The following is a 19,034-nucleotide window of genomic DNA, read 5'->3' on the forward strand; positions in this document are numbered from 1 at the left end:
AGCGCCACCTATCGGCAAACACTATCTCTTCGTCAAGTGTTCCACTGCAAATGCTGGTTTTGTACAATTTTGTCCAATCCGTGGTTGAATGGGTGACACATTATTTATTATTAGAACCCGCAATCCTAACGACTTTATCCGTTGTTTATTGGTCCAAAGCTTTTAAAGGCAGTGTCATCTGCTTAGATAGATTTCGACCACTGATCGTCGGTGTAGCGTTTTAAGCAGAATTCACAAGAATTACAAAGCTGACCGTAAATATCAAATTACCAGATTGACATGTTATTTCTTCGAGATCAATAAGTAAACCGATACACAAAATAAGTGTACGCGAAATCGGGAAGGATGAAGAAAACGGTCTCCTTTAATGTAGAATTGTTATAAGAATATAAAAAAAGAACCAGCCTGACGTTTATTATAAATGTAACCTGCAGACTATGATACAAGCAGTTACATTTGTTTATTAACAAACATGCTATCTACAATTGTGAAAGAGCATCAGAGTAAGCAAGCCGCGAGAAAAGAGAGACAAGGTAAACCTGCAAATTCTTGTATTCCTATAAGTTTACCAGAATCGCAGAGGACTGTGTTAAAAGTAATGCTGTTTTAACAGAACAAAAACGAAAAGAAGCTGTGCAAGCTGCGAGTAACTTGACGCAAGCTTTAGTCGATCATTTGAATGTTGGGTAAGTCACCAATTGCATATCCTTGGATGCAAAGGATAATAGGAAGGTGATTGAAAATACGATCACTGTCAAGTAATGAATTTCTAATGCAGAGTAGCTCAGGCATATCTGAACCAGAAGAAATTGGATGCAGAGGCTAAGCAATTGCAACATAGCGCGACAAATTTTGCGAAGCAAACGCAATGTTGGCTGAACTTGGTGGAATCATTCTCAAGCGCATTGAAAGAAATTGGTGATGCGGAGAATTGGGCACGTAGCATTGAGGGAGACATGAGGACTATAGCAACTGCCTTGGAATATTCATACAAGGGTACGTATCTTGAGTCGACTGAATTATAATTATAGAAGAATTCATTGAATAATTTATTTCAGCAACCCAAGAAACTCAAGGCGGTGGTGGCGGTGGTACTGCAGCTGCTGCTCCTGCTGTTTCTGCTGCTACTACTACATGAACATATCAAATTTTAATCCCGTTTTGTGTCTGTCTTTTAATATGTATTAAAATGAATATAATGTTTCTTGCATTTTGTGTTTATTCGTTGCATTCCAAAACTACCAGCAGCACAGAAATCACGTGGTTGGAATGCGATCCAGTTACGCGCTTTCGTTATTCTATCACCGTTATCGCAGAATCACGATCACAGTCGTGATGTAACTGCATTCACGACCGTGATCGTGATTTTTTTTAACTTGAGTGAATTTCCTTACTGTGATCATAATTCTTGATCTTGATTGAATTATTTTTTCTTAAATACTTCAATACAGCTTGTGTTACGACCAAACCATGTTAATACTATTAATTCACTAACGCCATTAATGCGCGCATTAACCGCAACGGAACGGTTTTCTATGCACTCAATGCGCGAAATAGAATGCACCCTTCGATTGGCCAATTTTAAAAGTAGGATTTAGAAATGGCCGACATATACTGGTTTTCCGCGATATAAGATTTGTAATTATCGGTCTCGGGAATGTATTTACACGCGTCGAAAGAACGTGCGAGATCAATGAACGGAATGCACTGATGAGAATAATTTATATCATTACATGCATCATATGTATATATTTTCATGTTTTTGGGGCATTTTAATTGGAAAGTAACGTTTCAATCGTCAACAATTGTAGTTCGCTAAAAAGCCCCCTTGTCGAAGATCAAAATTTTGAAACTATTCGTGAGACGTCAAGTAGATACAATGGAGAAATATCTGCACATGAGAAGTGTAAGTTTTTATCGGTTTATGTGTTATCTTTGATTTAAATTACACTTTATCAATCAACTAATAGATGTAGGTAAACTACTGAACAAATGCGTACTTTGTTTAGTATTGTATAAAACGTTTGTAACAAATACCAATTGGCCATACTCAGGGCCGGCGCGAGGATGGTTGGCGCCCTTATGCAAGATATTTTTGGCGCCCCCAAATTTTTGCACCTGTTTTCTATTAATATGTTCTGCCTTTACGAGGTACAATAAAAAAAGAATTACATTTACATTTTGTTTATATGGGAGTTGGATTCCTTTATTATTAAGTCTCCGACATAGTTTTTAGCGCCCCCTTCGGCTGGCGCCCTTATGCAACGCATTACTTGCATAATGGGTTCCGCCGGCCCTGGCCATACTGTTTAAAAAGATGAGAACAGAAAGAATAGGGAGTGTGTTTTTACAATAAAAGCTTATGTTTATTAACAGGTAATAAGCGTATCATTGGAACTTTATGTTAGCCTACACGAACTTATGAATACTTTGGCATCTAGGACCACCTTGATTTGGAGCGCCGTTGACGTTTTACAAAATGCTTGCCGTAATGCCGCCGCTAGACAAGCCTTAATTCACACTTACAAAGTTGCTCCCATATTAGCAAGGTTGTTGGAGGTATATATTTGCATTTGTGTGTTTGATAAAGTTAATCTAGTAATGAGATTTATAAAGGATAAACAGCTATTTCAACCTACTTATTCACCTTGGCATGGAATATTAAAATTTTGTTTTTGAAATTATGAATTAGATTCGGTACATTTCGTAGGCTAATTTAACAAGCGAGAAGAGAATGCGGGTACAAATTGCTTCAAGAATTTATGCACGGCATAAAAATATAAAAATGATCGATGGGGAGAGCTAGATCGACGCAGACGTCAATCTTTATTTCATTGTACCAAACTAATAGAAGTCTAAAGATGATTGTATCGAAGATATGTGGCAGACATATAATTTTTTTTCTCAAAAATGTTGCGAGCACGATTTACAGGCAATATGGGTTAACGAAATCAAATGTAAAAAAAATGAAACCCTTGAAAAATGATGTGTTTATAACGGAAGACTTTAAAGGGACTGTAAACTTTTAATTACGTTAGAACACACAAACGCAAATACCTCAGAAGAGTATATCTTGGACTTTGCTGCTGCCACGTCATATTTTACGCCGCCATAATCGTTAATTAAATGTTAAGGTAATTGTAAGGTAGATGTAGTAAATTGAGGAAGACAGAAGCTTTAAAATTTTCTTCCCAAATTGCTTCGGTTCATCCTTTCATAACTGTGGGTATTTTCATCTCTATAGCAGCCTGTTGCAAAACATGAAAATGTTAGAGAGCTACATCTTGATTGAATTCTAGTTTGTTCATTTACCTACCTCGTACTTTGCAGACATCACAGATCCTGTTACAAGGTGCGCCACACGGCTGCGCAATTGTTCAATGAAAATCCCACCGATGTACTCGACCAGTCTTTCCATAAGTTCCTGTAATCACGGGAGTGTTAGACACCCTTAATTTGATTGTTTAAGCATAACAACTTTCGACAAATATACTTTTTCTTCTGGAGGCAGACCAAAGGCGCATATGCACAGTGCTTTCATAGCTGTTGTATATATTGGACTTGTTCGTTCTGGAATTGGTTCCCCATTGATGAAACAATGTAGCAAGCACCTTGGTCCAACTATTCTGGAACAATAAAACAATAAATGCAATTAATATAATATAATTTAATCCTCTATCAAGTGGCCTTACTTACGGGCATTTGACTGTCTTCAATTTTTCAAATATATCGACACATTTATTAGACTTATATGACACTTAATTAACTATCATGGAGGGATAAAATATAACTTGACAGCTGCAAAATCCGAAATATACTTTTCCGAGATATTTGTGTTTGTGTCTTCTAATATAATTAAAATTTGACTGTCCTTTTAAAATCTTCCATTTTAAACATATCATTTTTCAAGGGTTTCAGTTTTTATACATTTGTTTTCATTAACCCATATTGGCTGTAAATCGTGCTCGCAACATTTCTGAAAAAAAAGATTCGTGAAATTATCCCCTCCTCGCTTCTTAAAGTCCGTTGCGCATATGAACATTCATTTACTATTTAAAATTATATGGGTGCCACACATCTTCGATCCAATCACTTTCAGATTTCTATTTGTTTGGTATAATAAAGTAAAGATTTACGTCTGCGTCGATCTGGCTCTCCCCATCGATCATTTATAAAAGAACTATGAATGACACTTCTTCTTGAAAGCAAGGCTGTAAGTACAACAGGTTATTTTTATTACCGTTAATGTTAATTAAAGAGTAATTTTAACAAACATCAATTAGTACATCGATCAAAATGATCTTTCATCTTTTAAAGTAATAATACATTTATTCCCGGAATAATACCGGGATAGGTTAGAAGCCTTCCATACAAAACTTAAGCAACACGTGAATTCCAACAGAATGTTTTTATGTATTTTGTAAAAAAAAACGACATTCGGGAATCCCGAATCGGGATACTCAACAATATTTGGACCGTGTTCGCAGAATAAACGGATCGCACGCGTTTGCAAGTTTCGGGACGGTCGCGAGACGATTAGGATTGGGAACTTGTTAGTTTTAAACACTTAATTTTAATGATAATTATTTACAATAAAGATGGATGGATTTAGCGTTGATTCTTGGTATTATTCCTACAAGCGAGGGTACAATTAGTCTACGTATCTTTAGCGTAAACGCAACTATTGTTTAAGGGGGGAGGCCTACCTAGAACGGTCAAAACAACATACTTCTTTGGGAATTTTTTCTAGAAAAACAGATAAACCTTTATTATTAAACATTAGTCTATTGGAAAGAGTACATCTTACGGACGTTTCAGTATTGCTTGTGGTACAAAGTATTGAAAGGTTTGTCAGTTATAGGTGATGCCCGAGACGTCCTTTTTTAGGCGCTTTGCGGTGGCAACCGTAAATCGGTGCAGGATCATCAAAAATTGAAAATTCGAATTTTTGTAGATAATATATGAAATTATCTAGGCGTTATCGGGCCCAATTTTGGAAAAATTATTTTGAGACAAAATTACGGCTGTGCAAAGTTGAAGCATTGATATTTGGCAAAAAATCGCTCGTTTTCGAGTGTAAAAAAAAATATAGACGAAATAAAAGGAAGAGCGCTCCCGATAGCGCTTAGATTTTTAACTGTAAAATAAGCCTGCAAAGCCTTGAGTAAATCGCATCGTTAATTTAAGAGTTGTATGTGTGTCATCGATTTTGATAACATGATTTTGAGGCAAATGCGTTTAAAGTTTTGGGTCTGAGCGCTACACCGTGGAACATCTACCTACCTATTTACACGCGCATAATTTTGTCAATTTTGATCAGATTAACAAGACACATTCAGGGAATATTTTGAAGGTGCTGTATTTCAAGAAAATATAAAAATCGAAAAATTATTTTTTCGAAAATTTCTAGGTAGACCTCCCCCCCTCAATACAGCAGCGGCGTATCGTGAGCAAATTAAGCAATACCATACATACCTGTAAGCGTGATCCCGAACAAAGTGAACGAGGAAATCAATGTCGATTTCCTCGTAACGAGAGCGCTCCCCCTTCCATCGATCGCCGATTGCCGATCGGGAGATATGCTCGATGCAGGGGGACCAAGCCGTCTTTGTTTGGCTGAAGTTTTCCCGTTTAGTTAGCACCGCATTGGTAGGAGGCGCTAGGTACATCACACACACATACCTACGTGTATCAGTGAGCACGACACCAACCTTTCGACGTTGGTGAAATGTTACCATGACGACCGTCGTCATTTAGAAATGTTTGGCGCAGACACGAGCAGGGGGGCCAAGCTTCCCTCTTACGAAAGTTGAAGCAGAGTTTGTAGCGCCTCCTACCAATGAGGTGCGTACTAAACTGTGAATGTGTGAATTGGTGTGAATCGGGACGTATGTGTATGTGTATACGTGTAATGTACCGTTTACTTTAAAACCTGTCCACGGATCGTCGCGCCAGCGACACGTATGCAGCAGATAGAAGGATAAACATTGAAATTGAATATTTCTTCTTTTCTTAGGAAAAGAAAATATATTCAATTGCTTTGTATATCCTTCTATCTGCTGCATACGCGTCACTGACGCGACAATCCATGGTCAGACGGCCTTAGAAAGGGTAAACCAGGGAAAGTGAGGACACTTCCTCGTGTCTGCGCCAAACATTTCTAAATGACGACGGTCGTCATGGTAACATTTCACCAACGTCGAAAGGTTGTGTGTCGTGCTCACTGATACACGTAGGTATGTGTGTGTGATGTACCTAGCGCCTCCTACCAATACGGTGCTAACTAAACGGGAAAACTTCAGCCAAACAAAGACGGCTTGGTCCCCCTGGGTGGCACAGAACCTTCCTTAAAATGTAGGCCTATCTTACCTACGCTTTGTCTAAATCTATATCTTCTTTTTGGTAAAAGAAGAATTTGGTCCCCTGCTACGGAAAGACTGTAAGAATGACGCATAACACCTCTAGGGCCGGTATGAACGTGACGCGGTAGTCAGACTGTCCATTTTCCCAATTTTTGATAACCACAAACCGAACCAACAAATTTGCTCATGAAGAATCACCACTAACATATCGAATTGACAAGCTGTGTATTTAAAAGCAGTCTAGCACACCACTTTTACCTGTCACATCGCTTATCGTTTCGACGTTGTGAAAACGAGTATTAAGATTCGAATCGTTTATTTTATTATTACGTTTAAAGAAATAGGAAAGAAGATACAATAAACAAAAGTTCCTTAAAATAATGCAAGGAAATGTGAAAAGAATAAAATAATGTTGAGAAGGAAGTTGATGTATTCAACATCTTGTACTGATGTCGATAATTCCAATTATACTTGTTATAAAGTAATTATGTATAAGGATTGTGCAGGTGTGAAATAAAAAAATTTAATAAATTTAACCGAGAATACCTCGTCCGTGGTCGCATTCAACTTTATCGATACAGAATCGTTTACGGGAGCACAGACGAGGTATAGGATAGACCTATCAACCAATGCATTTTTCTGTCACCGGTTTGGGGGAGTCCTAGAACCACCTTACCATTTTTGTGTCGCATGCAACGTTACCGATGAAGCCTCGAAACAGATTGTAACGCTACGTGTGGTAGGAATTAGAATTCAAGAAGTCAGTCGAAACCCGCGATTTACAAATGATTCTGTTAGAGTAACAATTTAAAGATCGTTTTATAAACGTATTCCGTGCAACGACCGAGAAAGAAGGATCGCAACAAAACAAGAACACATACGCCTTTTAACCTTGCTATTCTATTCAGGTTTATTTAACGCCAAACAAATTTATTTAACATAAAAATTTATATAAACAACAACATTATTTGTGGAAGACATGTGTTCATGAGTTCAAAATCATCGAACAAATCGACGAAATGAAATAAATCACGCAAAACCATCGAAGAAATGCATGAAATAGAATAAATCATGTAAAACCATCGAAGAAATACCTACCTGAAAGAGAATAAAATTCTGATTAGATGTCTAGACCGAACCAAACTCACTGAATGTAAGTTTCGCTCGATCTGGACCCTTAAACTAGATCGTAGGCTTTAGCTTGATATCGTTTTGCAAGTCGCAATGCTTGAGAAACGTTACCAAGGAACCGGGCACACCAACGCGGAGGTACCTACGAAAGTGACCCATCCCGAAACAAACACCGATCCCATCCACCCTCCATTTCAATAAACTCATCGCGTCCGTCATTGCTTGCAATGAGGGAAACGATGATTTGACTCTACTATTAGTGACAACCGCGAACGCGAAAGCGAAATCGAAAGAGAGATAGACTGACGATTATCGTCGATCTCTCTGCACTTATACAAGGTACTCGTATTCTACATTCTACAGCATGCATGCAAGAACATCTTAGCTAGCTACCAAGCTAGCATAATTCTAGGCCCTCTCTAGGGCCCACGAGCTAGGCCCTCTCTAGGGCCCATGACTAGGACCCTCTCTAGGGCCTATGCCGAAGGCCCTCTCTAGGGCCCATGACTAGGACCCTCTCTAGGGCCCATGACTAGGACCCTCTCTAGGGCCTATGCCGAAGGCCCTCTCTAGGGCCCATGACTAGGACCCTCTCTAGGGCCCATGATTAGGACCCTCTCTAGGGCCCACGAGCTAGGCCCTCTCTAGGGCCCATGACTAGGACCCTCTCTAGGGCCTATGCCGAAGGCCCTCTCTAGGGCCCCTGTTCTGGGCCCTCTCTAGGGCCCACAAGCTAGGTCCTTTCTAGGACCTAGAATACCAAGCAGCTGAAAATTGAAGCTAATCGAAAATTTTACTTTACTTTCGCGATGAAAAAGCAATTAGAGCACCGGTGCTCTGGACAAATTTCCGATACGCAAAAGGTTGACTTTACTTTCGCGACGAAAAATCAACACGAGCTCCCGTGCTCTGTATAAATCATAGATCCGCAAAAATTTGACTGTAAATTCGCGGTAATAGAACTCTACACAAGAGCCGCGGCGCTCTTGAAAATATATGGACGCGAAAAAAGCGTGGACTCTACGATCGCATTACCGGCGACCATAAAAGATCTTGCTAGAATGCAAGATTGTTAGGAAGACTAGTTTCATTGAGACCCATTTCAAAAAATTTCGCGGTGACTCTACTTGACTCGATCGATCCGATTATTTTACGAATTATTATTAATCGATATAAAATTGTAAGAATCGCGAGCAACAATTGTATTGGTTTATCTATTATTTTTATTTTGAGACAGACACATGCATGTCACTATCTACGAGTACCTTGTATGGTCAGCTCTATCGATGCTGCTCTTTCGAACACACATGCATAACGTTTAGTGGCGCATCTTATATAATTGGCATTTTTTTCGGGAACATTTCTATGATATTTCGTGAATATGGTTTAGAAAAGGACCACGCCATAAGGCTACTGCCTAGACGCCCTAGACCATATTCGCGAAATATTGCATAAGAGTTCCCCAAACGAATACCGACCATGTGAAAAGGGCCTCTGCATGTCGTGCATTTGTGTTGGAACGGCCAGAATCGAAAGAGCTAAGTAGCTGTACTACATGCACCCCCATTCAAAGAATGATAAAATGACTCACCGTTCGCTGTCATCATCGGTACTGCATCTCTGCAAACTCGTAACCCTCTGACCAGCATCCCTGAGACCAGCTCCCCTCTGATCACCATCCGTCTGACCAGCATCCCTCTGACCAGCATCCCTCTGACCAGCAGCTCCCAGACGAGCACCCCTCAACTCAGCCCCAGCTTAGCTCTCAACGTTGCAGCTGCAGTTGGACTCGTGCATGACTCTACTTTCGCGGTGAAAAAGTTATTAGAGCACCGGTGCTCTCGACTAGCTTTACTTGCGCAAAAACACTGACTCTACGATCGCATTACGGGCGATCACAAACACTATAACTCAAACCGACAATTTATATTTAAACAGCAACTTTTAGCGCTCCTGTTTATTAAACGCGCACATTTCATCTATTTCACATTCCTTAGTTTCTGAATGTGTTTTTGTTGGGTAAGGTCTTTTTGCATGCATTATGTAGGAAGCTTATCCTACCAAATGCATTGCGTGCCTTAGGTATGATGCTTTTCCTTCCAAAATGCACGCACAAAGATTACGACCCACTTATACAAGGTACTCGTATTCTACATTCTACGGCATGCATGCAAGTACATCTTAGCTAGCTACCAAGCTAGCATAATTCTAGGCCCTCTCTAGGGCCCACGAGCTAGGCCCTCTCTAGGGCCCATGACTAGGACCCTCTCTAGGGCCTATGCCGAAGGCCCTCTCTAGGGCCCATGACTAGGACCCTCTCTAGGGCCCATGATTAGGACCCTCTCTAGGGCCCACGAGCTAGGCCCTCTCTAGGGCCCATGACTAGGACCCTCTCTAGGGCCTATGCCGAAGGCCCTCTCTAGGGCCCCTGTTCTGGGCCCTCTCTAGGGCCCACAAGCTAGGTCCTTTCTAGGACCTAGAATACCAAGCAGCTGAAAATTGAAGCTAATCGAAAATTTTACTTTACTTTCGCGATGAAAAAGCAATTAGAGCACCGGTGCTCTGGACAAATTTCCGATACGCAAAAGGTTGACTTTACTTTCGCGACGAAAAATCAACACGAGCTCCCGTGCTCTGTATAAATCATAGATCCGCAAAAATTTGACTGTAAATTCGCGGTAATAGAACTCTACACAAGAGCCGCGGCGCTCTTGAAAATATATGGACGCGAAAAAAGCGTGGACTCTACGATCGCATTACCGGCGACCATAAAAGATCTTGCTAGAATGCAAGATTGTTAGGAAGACTAGTTTCATTGAGACCCATTTCAAAAAATTTCGCGGTGACTCTACTTGACTCGATCGATCCGATTATTTTACGAATTATTATTAATCGATATAAAATTGTAAGAATCGCGAGCAACAATTGTATTGATTTATTTTATTTTTTATTTTGAGACAGACACATGCATGTCACTATCTACGAGTACCTTGTATGGTCAGCTCAATCGATGCTGCTCTTTCGAACACACATGCATAACGTTTAGTGGCGCATCTTATATAATTGGCATTAGTTTCGGGAACATTTCTACGATATTTCGTGAATATGGTTTAGAAAAGGACCACGCCATAAGGCTACTGCCTAGACGCCCTAGACCATATTCGCGAAATATTGCATAAGAGTTCCCCAAACGAATACCGACCATGTGAAAAGGGCCTCTGCATGTCGTGCATTTGTGTTGGAACGGCCAGAATCGAAAGAGCTAAGTAGCTGTACTACATGCACCCCCATTCAAAGAATGATAAAATGACTCACCGTTCGCTGTCATCATCGGTACTGCATCTCTGCAAACTCGTAACCCTCTGACCAGCATCCCTGAGACCAGCTCCCCTCTGATCACCATCCGTCTGACCAGCATCCCTCTGACCAGCAGCTCCCAGACGAGCACCCCTCAACTCAGCCCCAGCTTAGCTCTCAACGTTGCAGCTGCAGTTGGACTCGTGCATGACTCTACTTTCGCGGTGAAAAAGTTATTAGAGCACCGGTGCTCTCGACTAGCTTTACTTGCGCAAAAACACTGACTCTACGATCGCATTACGGGCGATCACAAACACTATAACTGAAACAGACAATTTGTATTTAAACAAGTTCGAAAAAATTTCCTTTAAATTGCAAGGTGTCACGCAATTCACACTTTGAGAAAAATTTCCAGCAGCCACATTGGGCGCTCAATGAATTCTGATTCTGTCTGATAGAAAAAAGGAGTGGCCTCTTCGGGCGTTTAAGGTTTTTAATCTTAATGTATGGAAGGAGTAGCCTTTTTGGGCGCCTAATGCTTTTTAATTCTAATGTACCATCATCAGGTCTCATCCTTTTTAATGTTAATTAAAAAATACAGCAGCCTGTTTAGGCGCATGATAATTCCGAATTGTAAAAGGAAATAGAAGCAGCCTCATCAGGCGCTAATGGCATGGAATGCCAGAAAAATTCCAATTCTACTCTAAAGTGTTAGTAAACCCTAACCCAGATCTAATTCTTCCCTGAAACTAGCAACGAATCTCTTAGTGAATTCTTTATTAAAGAATTCACCAGAGAAAACCTCGGCGAATCCCTCGGCGAATGTTTCGATGATGCGCTTAAAACTGGACTTGCCTGGCTAAATTTTCTAAGTTTCGCAGCACACATATACACTATACTTCGTTATACTAACCCTTTGGACTGTGATTGCGGTATAAGGTAAAAAACTACTAAAATTATTTCCAAAGACTTTACTTTAAAGTCCAAAGGGTTAGCATGCGCGCGTAAGAAAGATAGACGAGAGGTTCTCGTCGATCTTTCTACACATATGCCATTACAATTTCTTTCGCATATTTTAGAGGCACACTTGCACTGGTTTCAAGTGACAAATAGACGCTAAGTATCTCATTGCAGAGATAGAAAAAGAATTGAAAAACGGACACGGATTCGCCGTCGTGAGAGATCTCGAGCTGCTCGATACACTCACGCATTGCAGTTGCACAGACAAAACGCTAATACGCGACCACCATTCATCCAGCCCCCCATTAACGGGAGTTCCCCACTAGGGGCCGCGCCTGAGGGGTCAGACTCACAGCAGCCCGCCTCACAATTAAATCACATGCAGCTGCAATACGCGCTCCCATCACAAAGCCGACAATTTGCACAGGCGAGTGTATCGTGCCGAGCATCTTGTGCTAATTCAAGATCTCTCCCGAGAGCGAATTATATTACCGGAAAAAAAGAAAAGAGAATTGAAAGTAGGAAATAGAAAATACACTATGACAAGTCTGTAAAAGTATACTAAATGCGAAACGACACGGTGCACGGTGAAGCTAATTGTAAGCAAAAGCAAAGGTAAAAGGCGTCACTCTCAACAAGCAAGCGTACCTCTACCCTTAAATCTAGCCTATCGCACTCTTTACAATGAGCCCTAGTGGCATAATCTATTGCAAATATGCACTTGCGTAACTTTCGAGGGATATGCGAAAGCTAAGAATCTCCCGATTGAGATTGCAAAAGAGACTAAACGACTAAAGGACCGAAAGGCGCGGCGCGACGCGAACATTCACCCTCGATCCACCGAAATTTCGTTTCTACATGGCATGCTCCATATCACGACTTTACACAGCCATGGCGAGCGTGACCGAGAACGAGAACTGTCGCACATCTTCGTCTAACAATGGTCCTCTGTGTAAAGCCGTAATAAGTTGTACCCAGCACAGCCGGCCTATGAAGGGCGAGAACACCATGCGCGAAATAGAAATCAGTGATCGAAGGCGAATTGTATTTCTAGAAGGGTGTGTTTGGCACTCTTATATTTAAAAAGAACGAGGCGGAACAAAAGCTTATCGCTCGAAGTACGCAAGTGCATTTCTGAATAGATGTCCAGACCGAACCAAACTCACCGAATGTAAGTTTGGCTTGATCTGGACCCTTAAACTAGATCGTAGGCTTCAGCTTGACAACGTTTTGCAAGACGCAATGCATTGGAAAACGTTACCAAGTCCAGGCACACCAACGCGGAGGTACCTACGAAAGTGACCCATTTCTACGAAATATTTCTGGTCCATATTCGACCAATGCATTTTTGAAAATTTGGAAAAATTCTTACGACTAAAGTTCTTAAATTAAAACTTAATGGACTCTAGGACTATGGCTAGTTAAAACTAAGCACATGTGCAAGTTCTTCCGCGATGTATAAAATTTGTAGGTTTAGTGGCTTAAAGTTATTTTTATGCAAGGGAGAAAGAAATTTAAGTTCATATAGCAGCCACTTTGGCGGCAGTCATTTATTATTATACTGTTATTTTATAAAGGGACCATTTGAGGTCGAGATATCAGGTGGTAAGAGTGGCAATTTTTGATTTCTCGTAATATTACTACCAGTGTGTCTTAATATTTAGCACATGCAACGGGCAAGCAAAACTAGCGAGCATAATAACCAAGTAGTACCAAAAATTACTGTCATTGTTTATTAAGAGAATCTAATGACTCGAATGTAATTACTGTTAAGAGAGAAGATTTGAAAGAACTCACACGAAAGAGTTCAACTTCAGAAATGTAACTCGTATTCGATACATTAAGCATCCGGAATGATTGTGAAATTAAAGAAAAGAAGTTTAGAATGTTTGAAACGCGATATTAAAACTCCTATCGCGAATTTAAAATTTATTCATTGTATTTTTCTACGTGTATTAAACATTTGGAAGTACACGCATTAAATTTTACTATTCGCGAGTACTAAGTACGTATTCGTGGTCACTATGCTCGCTACAGTAATCATTATGTTCGATAGCATACAGAAAAATTCAAAGAATGAAAAAGTATCACTCACCGTTCGTTGAAAATTGTCTCACTGACAAGCATCCCCTTTTAGCAGTAGCTATTCGATCTGCAGGCGAATGTCCAGCAGTTGCAGGGTCAGTACCCCATAGAATGTGTCACACTTTCAAATATGTCACATTACTTTCGCGATGAAAAAGCAATAGGAGCACTGGTGCTCTGAATTAATTCTAGATGCGTTAAAACACTGACTTTACGTTCGCGTTCACATTACTAATACGCAGGGCCACTGTGCACTATCGAATACTTTATCGCGAAATAAGCACTGATTCTACAATCGCATTGCACACGATTACAAAAGCAGTTCATGTTTTTAAACATATCTCAACAGTGGAAAGATGTGTTCGGACTCGAGTAAAGCGTTTCCAAAATAGTCCTCTAGGTACTGAGTGTAATGTAGTGGAATCTCGTTGAACGATCTCCCACATAGTCCAGTTATCGATGAAATTTATGCAGGAATCGAGAAATCACGAAATAATATGTACACGCACTCACTGATGCGATCACCGTCGCGAGTAAAGTCGAACTGACAGAGGTGACACCGCTTGGCAATGTTGTGACGTAGGGGTTGTTGGCGGTGTTATGGCGCTCGACCGACTCCCAGCTAACTGGAAATTCGTCAAGGCCAGAAATAATTTTATGTAGACACAGTAATTCCACGATGAAAAATCACTTAGAGCACCGGTGCTTTCACTTAAATAGTTCTGTATGCGCAAAACATTGACTCTGCACTCGCGTCCACACAGTGCTCTATGAAATACTTTATCGCGAAATATGTACTGACTCTAAAATCGCATTGCACGCGGTCACAAAAGCACATCACATTTCTAAACATCTCTCAGCAGTGGGAAGTAGTGTTCGGGCTCGCGTAAAATGTTTCCATAAAGGCATCTTGGTATTGAGTGTAATGCAGCAGAATCTTGTTAAACGGCCTCATACATAGTCCAGTAATCGATGAAATTGATGCACGAATCGAGAAATCACGAAATAATATGCAGGTACATTCACTGATCCGATCGCTGCCGCGGTTGAAGTCGAACTGTCAGCTTACACCTTTCGTGAATGTTGTCACATTGGTAGAGGTTGCTGTCGACCTCAACTGTTTCCCATGGAAGTTGAAATTTCACAAAGGCCGGAAATAATTCTATATCGCAATGTCCATTGCGAAATATGTACTTTTCGCAGCTGCAGCCATGCACTCTGCTCTTTCTATGTATACATATATGTCTTTCAAAGTTGAGGAGATGTGATCGGACTCGAGTACAGTGTTTTCAAAAAAGTCTTCCAGATACTTATTTTTAGTGTATTGCAGTAGAATCTGGACGATCGACCTCCCACATATTCCAGTAATCGATGGAAATAATACATTAAGATAGGTATACCATGGCATTTTAAATGTTCATCCGTCCGATCCGTCCTCCGACTTTGGTGAACGTCGTTATTGAACTCCATTATTTCACATATCTTGAGAATTCCACATTACTTTATTTTATATATTTATACATGTGGAAGGAAGGGAAGGAATGATTTATTCAAACATTTCGAGTTACATTTATTTTTACATTATATCAAAGTATTACTATTTAAAGAAATTCTTGTATCTATCTACTTATTTAGGATATTTGACAATCGCAGCAATCGCATCGGCTCTGTTCTCACCAATTACCAGGTCTCACTACGAGGAGGTCGCAGCGTTTCGAGGCCCGTAGAGAGACTGCCTATTTATGTTTTATTCAGAAAATCTAATGACTCGAATGTAATAACTATTAATAAGAGAAGATTCATAAAACTCATATGAAATATTTAAACTTGAGAAGCGTAACTTGCATGCAAAACATTAAGCATCTCGAATGATTGTGAAATTAAAGAAAAATTGTTTAAAATGTTTAAAACGCGATACTAAAACTTTTATCTAGAATTTAATACATATATATATATAATCGTTTTATTCGGTAGCATGTAGAAAGATTGAACGAGTTGAAAAGTTGCACTGCTATCTCTGCAGATCGCCCCCCCCCCCCAAGAGTAATAAAATAGAAAATATTATGACATTGTGTATAATTCTGTATAAATAATTAATGTGAATTTAATTATTTATACAGAATTATAATTAATGTGAATTTAATTATTTAGGTTACAGTATCAGATTGAGATATTAAAACATAAGTTACAAGCAAATTTTAAATCTTGTGAAAGAGGGTTAAAAAATGTACTTATGTACTTTTACATATTTCGCCCCCTCCAAGAAAGGCTCCTGAATCCGCCTCTCCAGGTGGCTCGGCTGCATCGGGGGGAGGGGGATGGACCCGAGTTGAAACCCTGACCAGGTCCTCAGCAAGTCCAGGAAGTCCAGGAAGTCCAGGAAGTCCAGTAGGTCCAGGTAACTCGGCAACTGCAGGGTCCCCGGAGGTCCTCCAGGCCCGGAAGACCGACGACGACTGAGTACATGAAGCTCTGTGAGCTCCTTATCTAGACTTCGAGGAACGATGTCTCCCGATCAAAACAAGGTCGACGGTTCATTACAATTGCGAAATCCAACGAATTCTTCGGCAAAAATGGATTTTCTGCTAAAATATACGTTCCATTGGCTATTGCTATGACAAATAATGTTAACAACATTTACCCTAACCGCCCAGTAGAAATTATTATTAACTTTGATCGATAGAACTTGAGATATCAAGCAATTAGTAACATTTGATCTTGAATTTGCAAATGATTTTCTACGCCGAATGAATTCTCTTTTATTCTCAATGTTTAATTGTTCGATACATTAATGTTAATGCTTATACATATCATCTAGTATTATTTATAATGAATAAATACATTTTAGTGGAACTTGGTGTAAATGAATAGTTGCAGGAATATTTGGAGAAATATGAGTGACATACTTGTTTCTCCCCCTTAGTTACTAAGATCGACGAAGTATACGATAGAACCACGGTACTCTATGAAACACTTTTTGGCAGGCACAGGCACTGACTCTACAATCGCATTGCACACGATTACAGAAGCACTTCCTGTTTTTAAACGTCCTTCAGTTTCTGAAAAAGTCTTCTAGGTAACGGGTATATCTAAATGGAATCCTGTTAAAAGGCCTCCCACATGGTCCAGTAATCGATGAAATTTATGCGCGAATTGAGAAATCACGAGACAATATGAACTATGACGTGCACACACTTCACTGAACCGATGAATTTCTCAGCGCTAGACAAAATTTTATTTCCCAATGCGGGTTTCAAAAGTAACTCGACTTGCAGTTGCATCCATGCACACCACGACACTCGTGCATCATGCAACCTTCTGCGAGTCTTTTAAGAATTAGATTTTACTGTAAATTTTAGTGTTGGCCATAAACTAATACTCGTAGCCGTAATATCCAATTATTATTACTTCAAAAGTGCATTAGAATCTTGCGGGAATGTCAGTAACAGCGTGAATTTTTAATACTTTTCGGCGTACGATACGTGAAAAGGTTCTACTACACGCAAAGTACTAATAAACAATGTCATCTTGCAACTTATAGCTTGCATGGGCTTTGAAGAAATACCATTTTTGTGCTTCATAGTGTCTTGATCCCTGAAATGGATTTTCGGAGAAAAATCCGCGTGAGTCGTTGACAAACCGAGCCAAAGCATAGCGTAGCAAAAGCCTACCTGTGCCAAACTCTCTCTCTAAACGAGTCACACGTATACAAGTACGCAAACACCTTTCAGCCTTTCAACACATGTCAGAGTAGTTGCTGAGTTGAACGCTGTTCATGAGCAGATGCCACTACATTCAGACCTCAAATTATGGGTCGGTAATACAGTTTGGGTGGCGACACGAACATCTATAAGGTGATAGGTCTATGCTGTACCTCGTCTGTGTTGAAACCAATTATGGCGAGGTAAGAGATACTTTTTACCGTGGGTCGGTGATAAGGATAAAGAATGCGATCGTATTTGGATCGATTTCGTTTATTTAGTAATTGAAAAGTAATTTAGTATGCAATTCTTCATTTGCAGTCTTTTCATTTTTCTTAGCAGGGGCAGTTATTTTTCATGTCTATTAACTTTACCGACCTGTATGAATCGGTGGAATATGGTTCTCAGAGTTACCGTTTTTAAACATACAGTGCGCAACACAAGTCACAGTTCTTTCACGAAGTTGTTACTTCAGAGGTGGCACCACACGAGGAAGTGTCCTCACTTTCCCTGGTTTACCCTTTCTAAGGCCCTCTGACCATGGATTGTCGCGTCAGTGACGCGTATGCAGCAGATAGAAGGATATACAAAGCAATTGAATATATTTTATTTTCCTAAGAAAAGAAGAAATATTCAATTTCAATGTTTATCCTTCTATCTGCTGCATACGTGTCGCTGGCGCGACGATCCGTGGACAGGTTTTAAAGTAAACGGTGCATTACACGTGTACACATACACATACGTCCCGATTCACACCAATTCACACATTCACAGTTTAGTACGCACCTCATTGGTAGGAGGCGCTACAAACTCTGCTTCAACTTTCGTAAGAGGGAAGCTTGGCCCCCCTGGCTCGATGCTCCACATGAGCAGGGGGTCGCACATTGAATTATCACCCTCAGGTGCGTGCAGGCACGGGAGATGGCGTTACTTTATCGATTTCCCTAGCGATTCTCTAGGGAGTGGTCGGAACCACCTGTATCATCGCTGATTCCCGCCATTTGTGGCAAAAGCGGAAGTAGACAGAGAAAGAAACTGTAAAAAAGAAAGAAACAAAAATACGGATAGAAAGAGATAGATAAACAAGCAGCTTGGAAAGCAGGCAATTTAGTGTATGTTTAGGTTATGTTATTTCCGGTTTTGCCACAAATGGCTGCGGTTATCAGCCGGTTTCTTCATCTTCAGTAATCTTCCAGTTAGAGTTATGTTCCATATAACTGCCACGTGATAGCATCCAATTGGTCCTTCACTGACCGGGACTTTAGTCGGATGTGAAGAAATCGGGCATATACCGATCACTCCATGGACGATCATTAGATTTCCCAAACAGACTGATACTATAAACATCGATAAGTCCCCCAAATTATGGTATATCATTCAAACAACAGCAGTTCCGCGTGCCAGAACGCTGTCTCCCGCCTAAATCTGTGGCTTCGATCAGAAATATAAATTGTCAAGTCACACTGGGTGCGTTCTGCAGACTCAACTATGGTAACCG

At 40.3% G+C, this 19,034-nt stretch overlaps 1 protein-coding gene and 1 long non-coding RNA gene across 4 annotated transcripts; one reads left to right on the forward strand and one right to left on the reverse strand.

The window, feature by feature from the left end:
* The first annotated feature begins 15 nt into the window (after positions 1-15).
* Positions 16-1,210, forward strand: Blos1 (biogenesis of lysosome-related organelles complex 1 subunit 1). Its single transcript, XM_076823202.1, has 5 exons — positions 16-357; positions 399-533; positions 614-686; positions 779-996; positions 1,059-1,210. Exons 2-5 carry the CDS (start codon positions 473-475, stop codon positions 1,136-1,138), a joined length of 432 nt encoding a protein of 143 aa, XP_076679317.1. The 5' UTR covers positions 16-357; positions 399-472; the 3' UTR covers positions 1,139-1,210.
* A 1,134-nt stretch (positions 1,211-2,344) lies between these two features.
* On the reverse strand, positions 2,345-5,613 carry LOC143374775 (uncharacterized). Of its 3 annotated transcripts, none has more exons than XR_013086743.1 (6): positions 5,476-5,613; positions 4,051-4,211; positions 3,697-3,976; positions 3,494-3,621; positions 3,317-3,424; positions 2,345-3,248 (listed from the first exon to the last, which is right to left on the reverse strand). It is a non-coding gene; the product is annotated as an uncharacterized LOC143374775 (long non-coding RNA). The 3 variants fall into 3 exon arrangements; XR_013086744.1 differs by lacking the exon at positions 5,476-5,613 and adding an exon at positions 4,592-4,818; XR_013086746.1 differs by lacking the exon at positions 5,476-5,613 and having other exon boundaries at positions 3,494-3,626; positions 4,051-4,563.
* Positions 5,614-19,034: the final 13,421 nt, after the last annotated feature.

The sequence above is a fragment of the Andrena cerasifolii genome, chromosome 11, assembly GCF_050908995.1.
Source record: "Andrena cerasifolii isolate SP2316 chromosome 11, iyAndCera1_principal, whole genome shotgun sequence".
Lineage (NCBI taxonomy): Eukaryota > Metazoa > Arthropoda > Insecta > Hymenoptera > Andrenidae > Andrena > Andrena cerasifolii.

Coding starts and splice junctions, on each gene's coding strand:
- Blos1 (XM_076823202.1), top strand. CDS start 473: ATGCTATCTACAATTGTGAAAGAGCATCAGAGTAAGCAAGCCGCGAGA. Junction 534..613: donor CGCGAGAAAAGAGAGACAAG/GTAAACCTGCAA, acceptor CTGTTTTAACAG/AACAAAAACGAAAAGAAGCT. Junction 687..778: donor GTCGATCATTTGAATGTTGG/GTAAGTCACCAA, acceptor TTTCTAATGCAG/AGTAGCTCAGGCATATCTGA.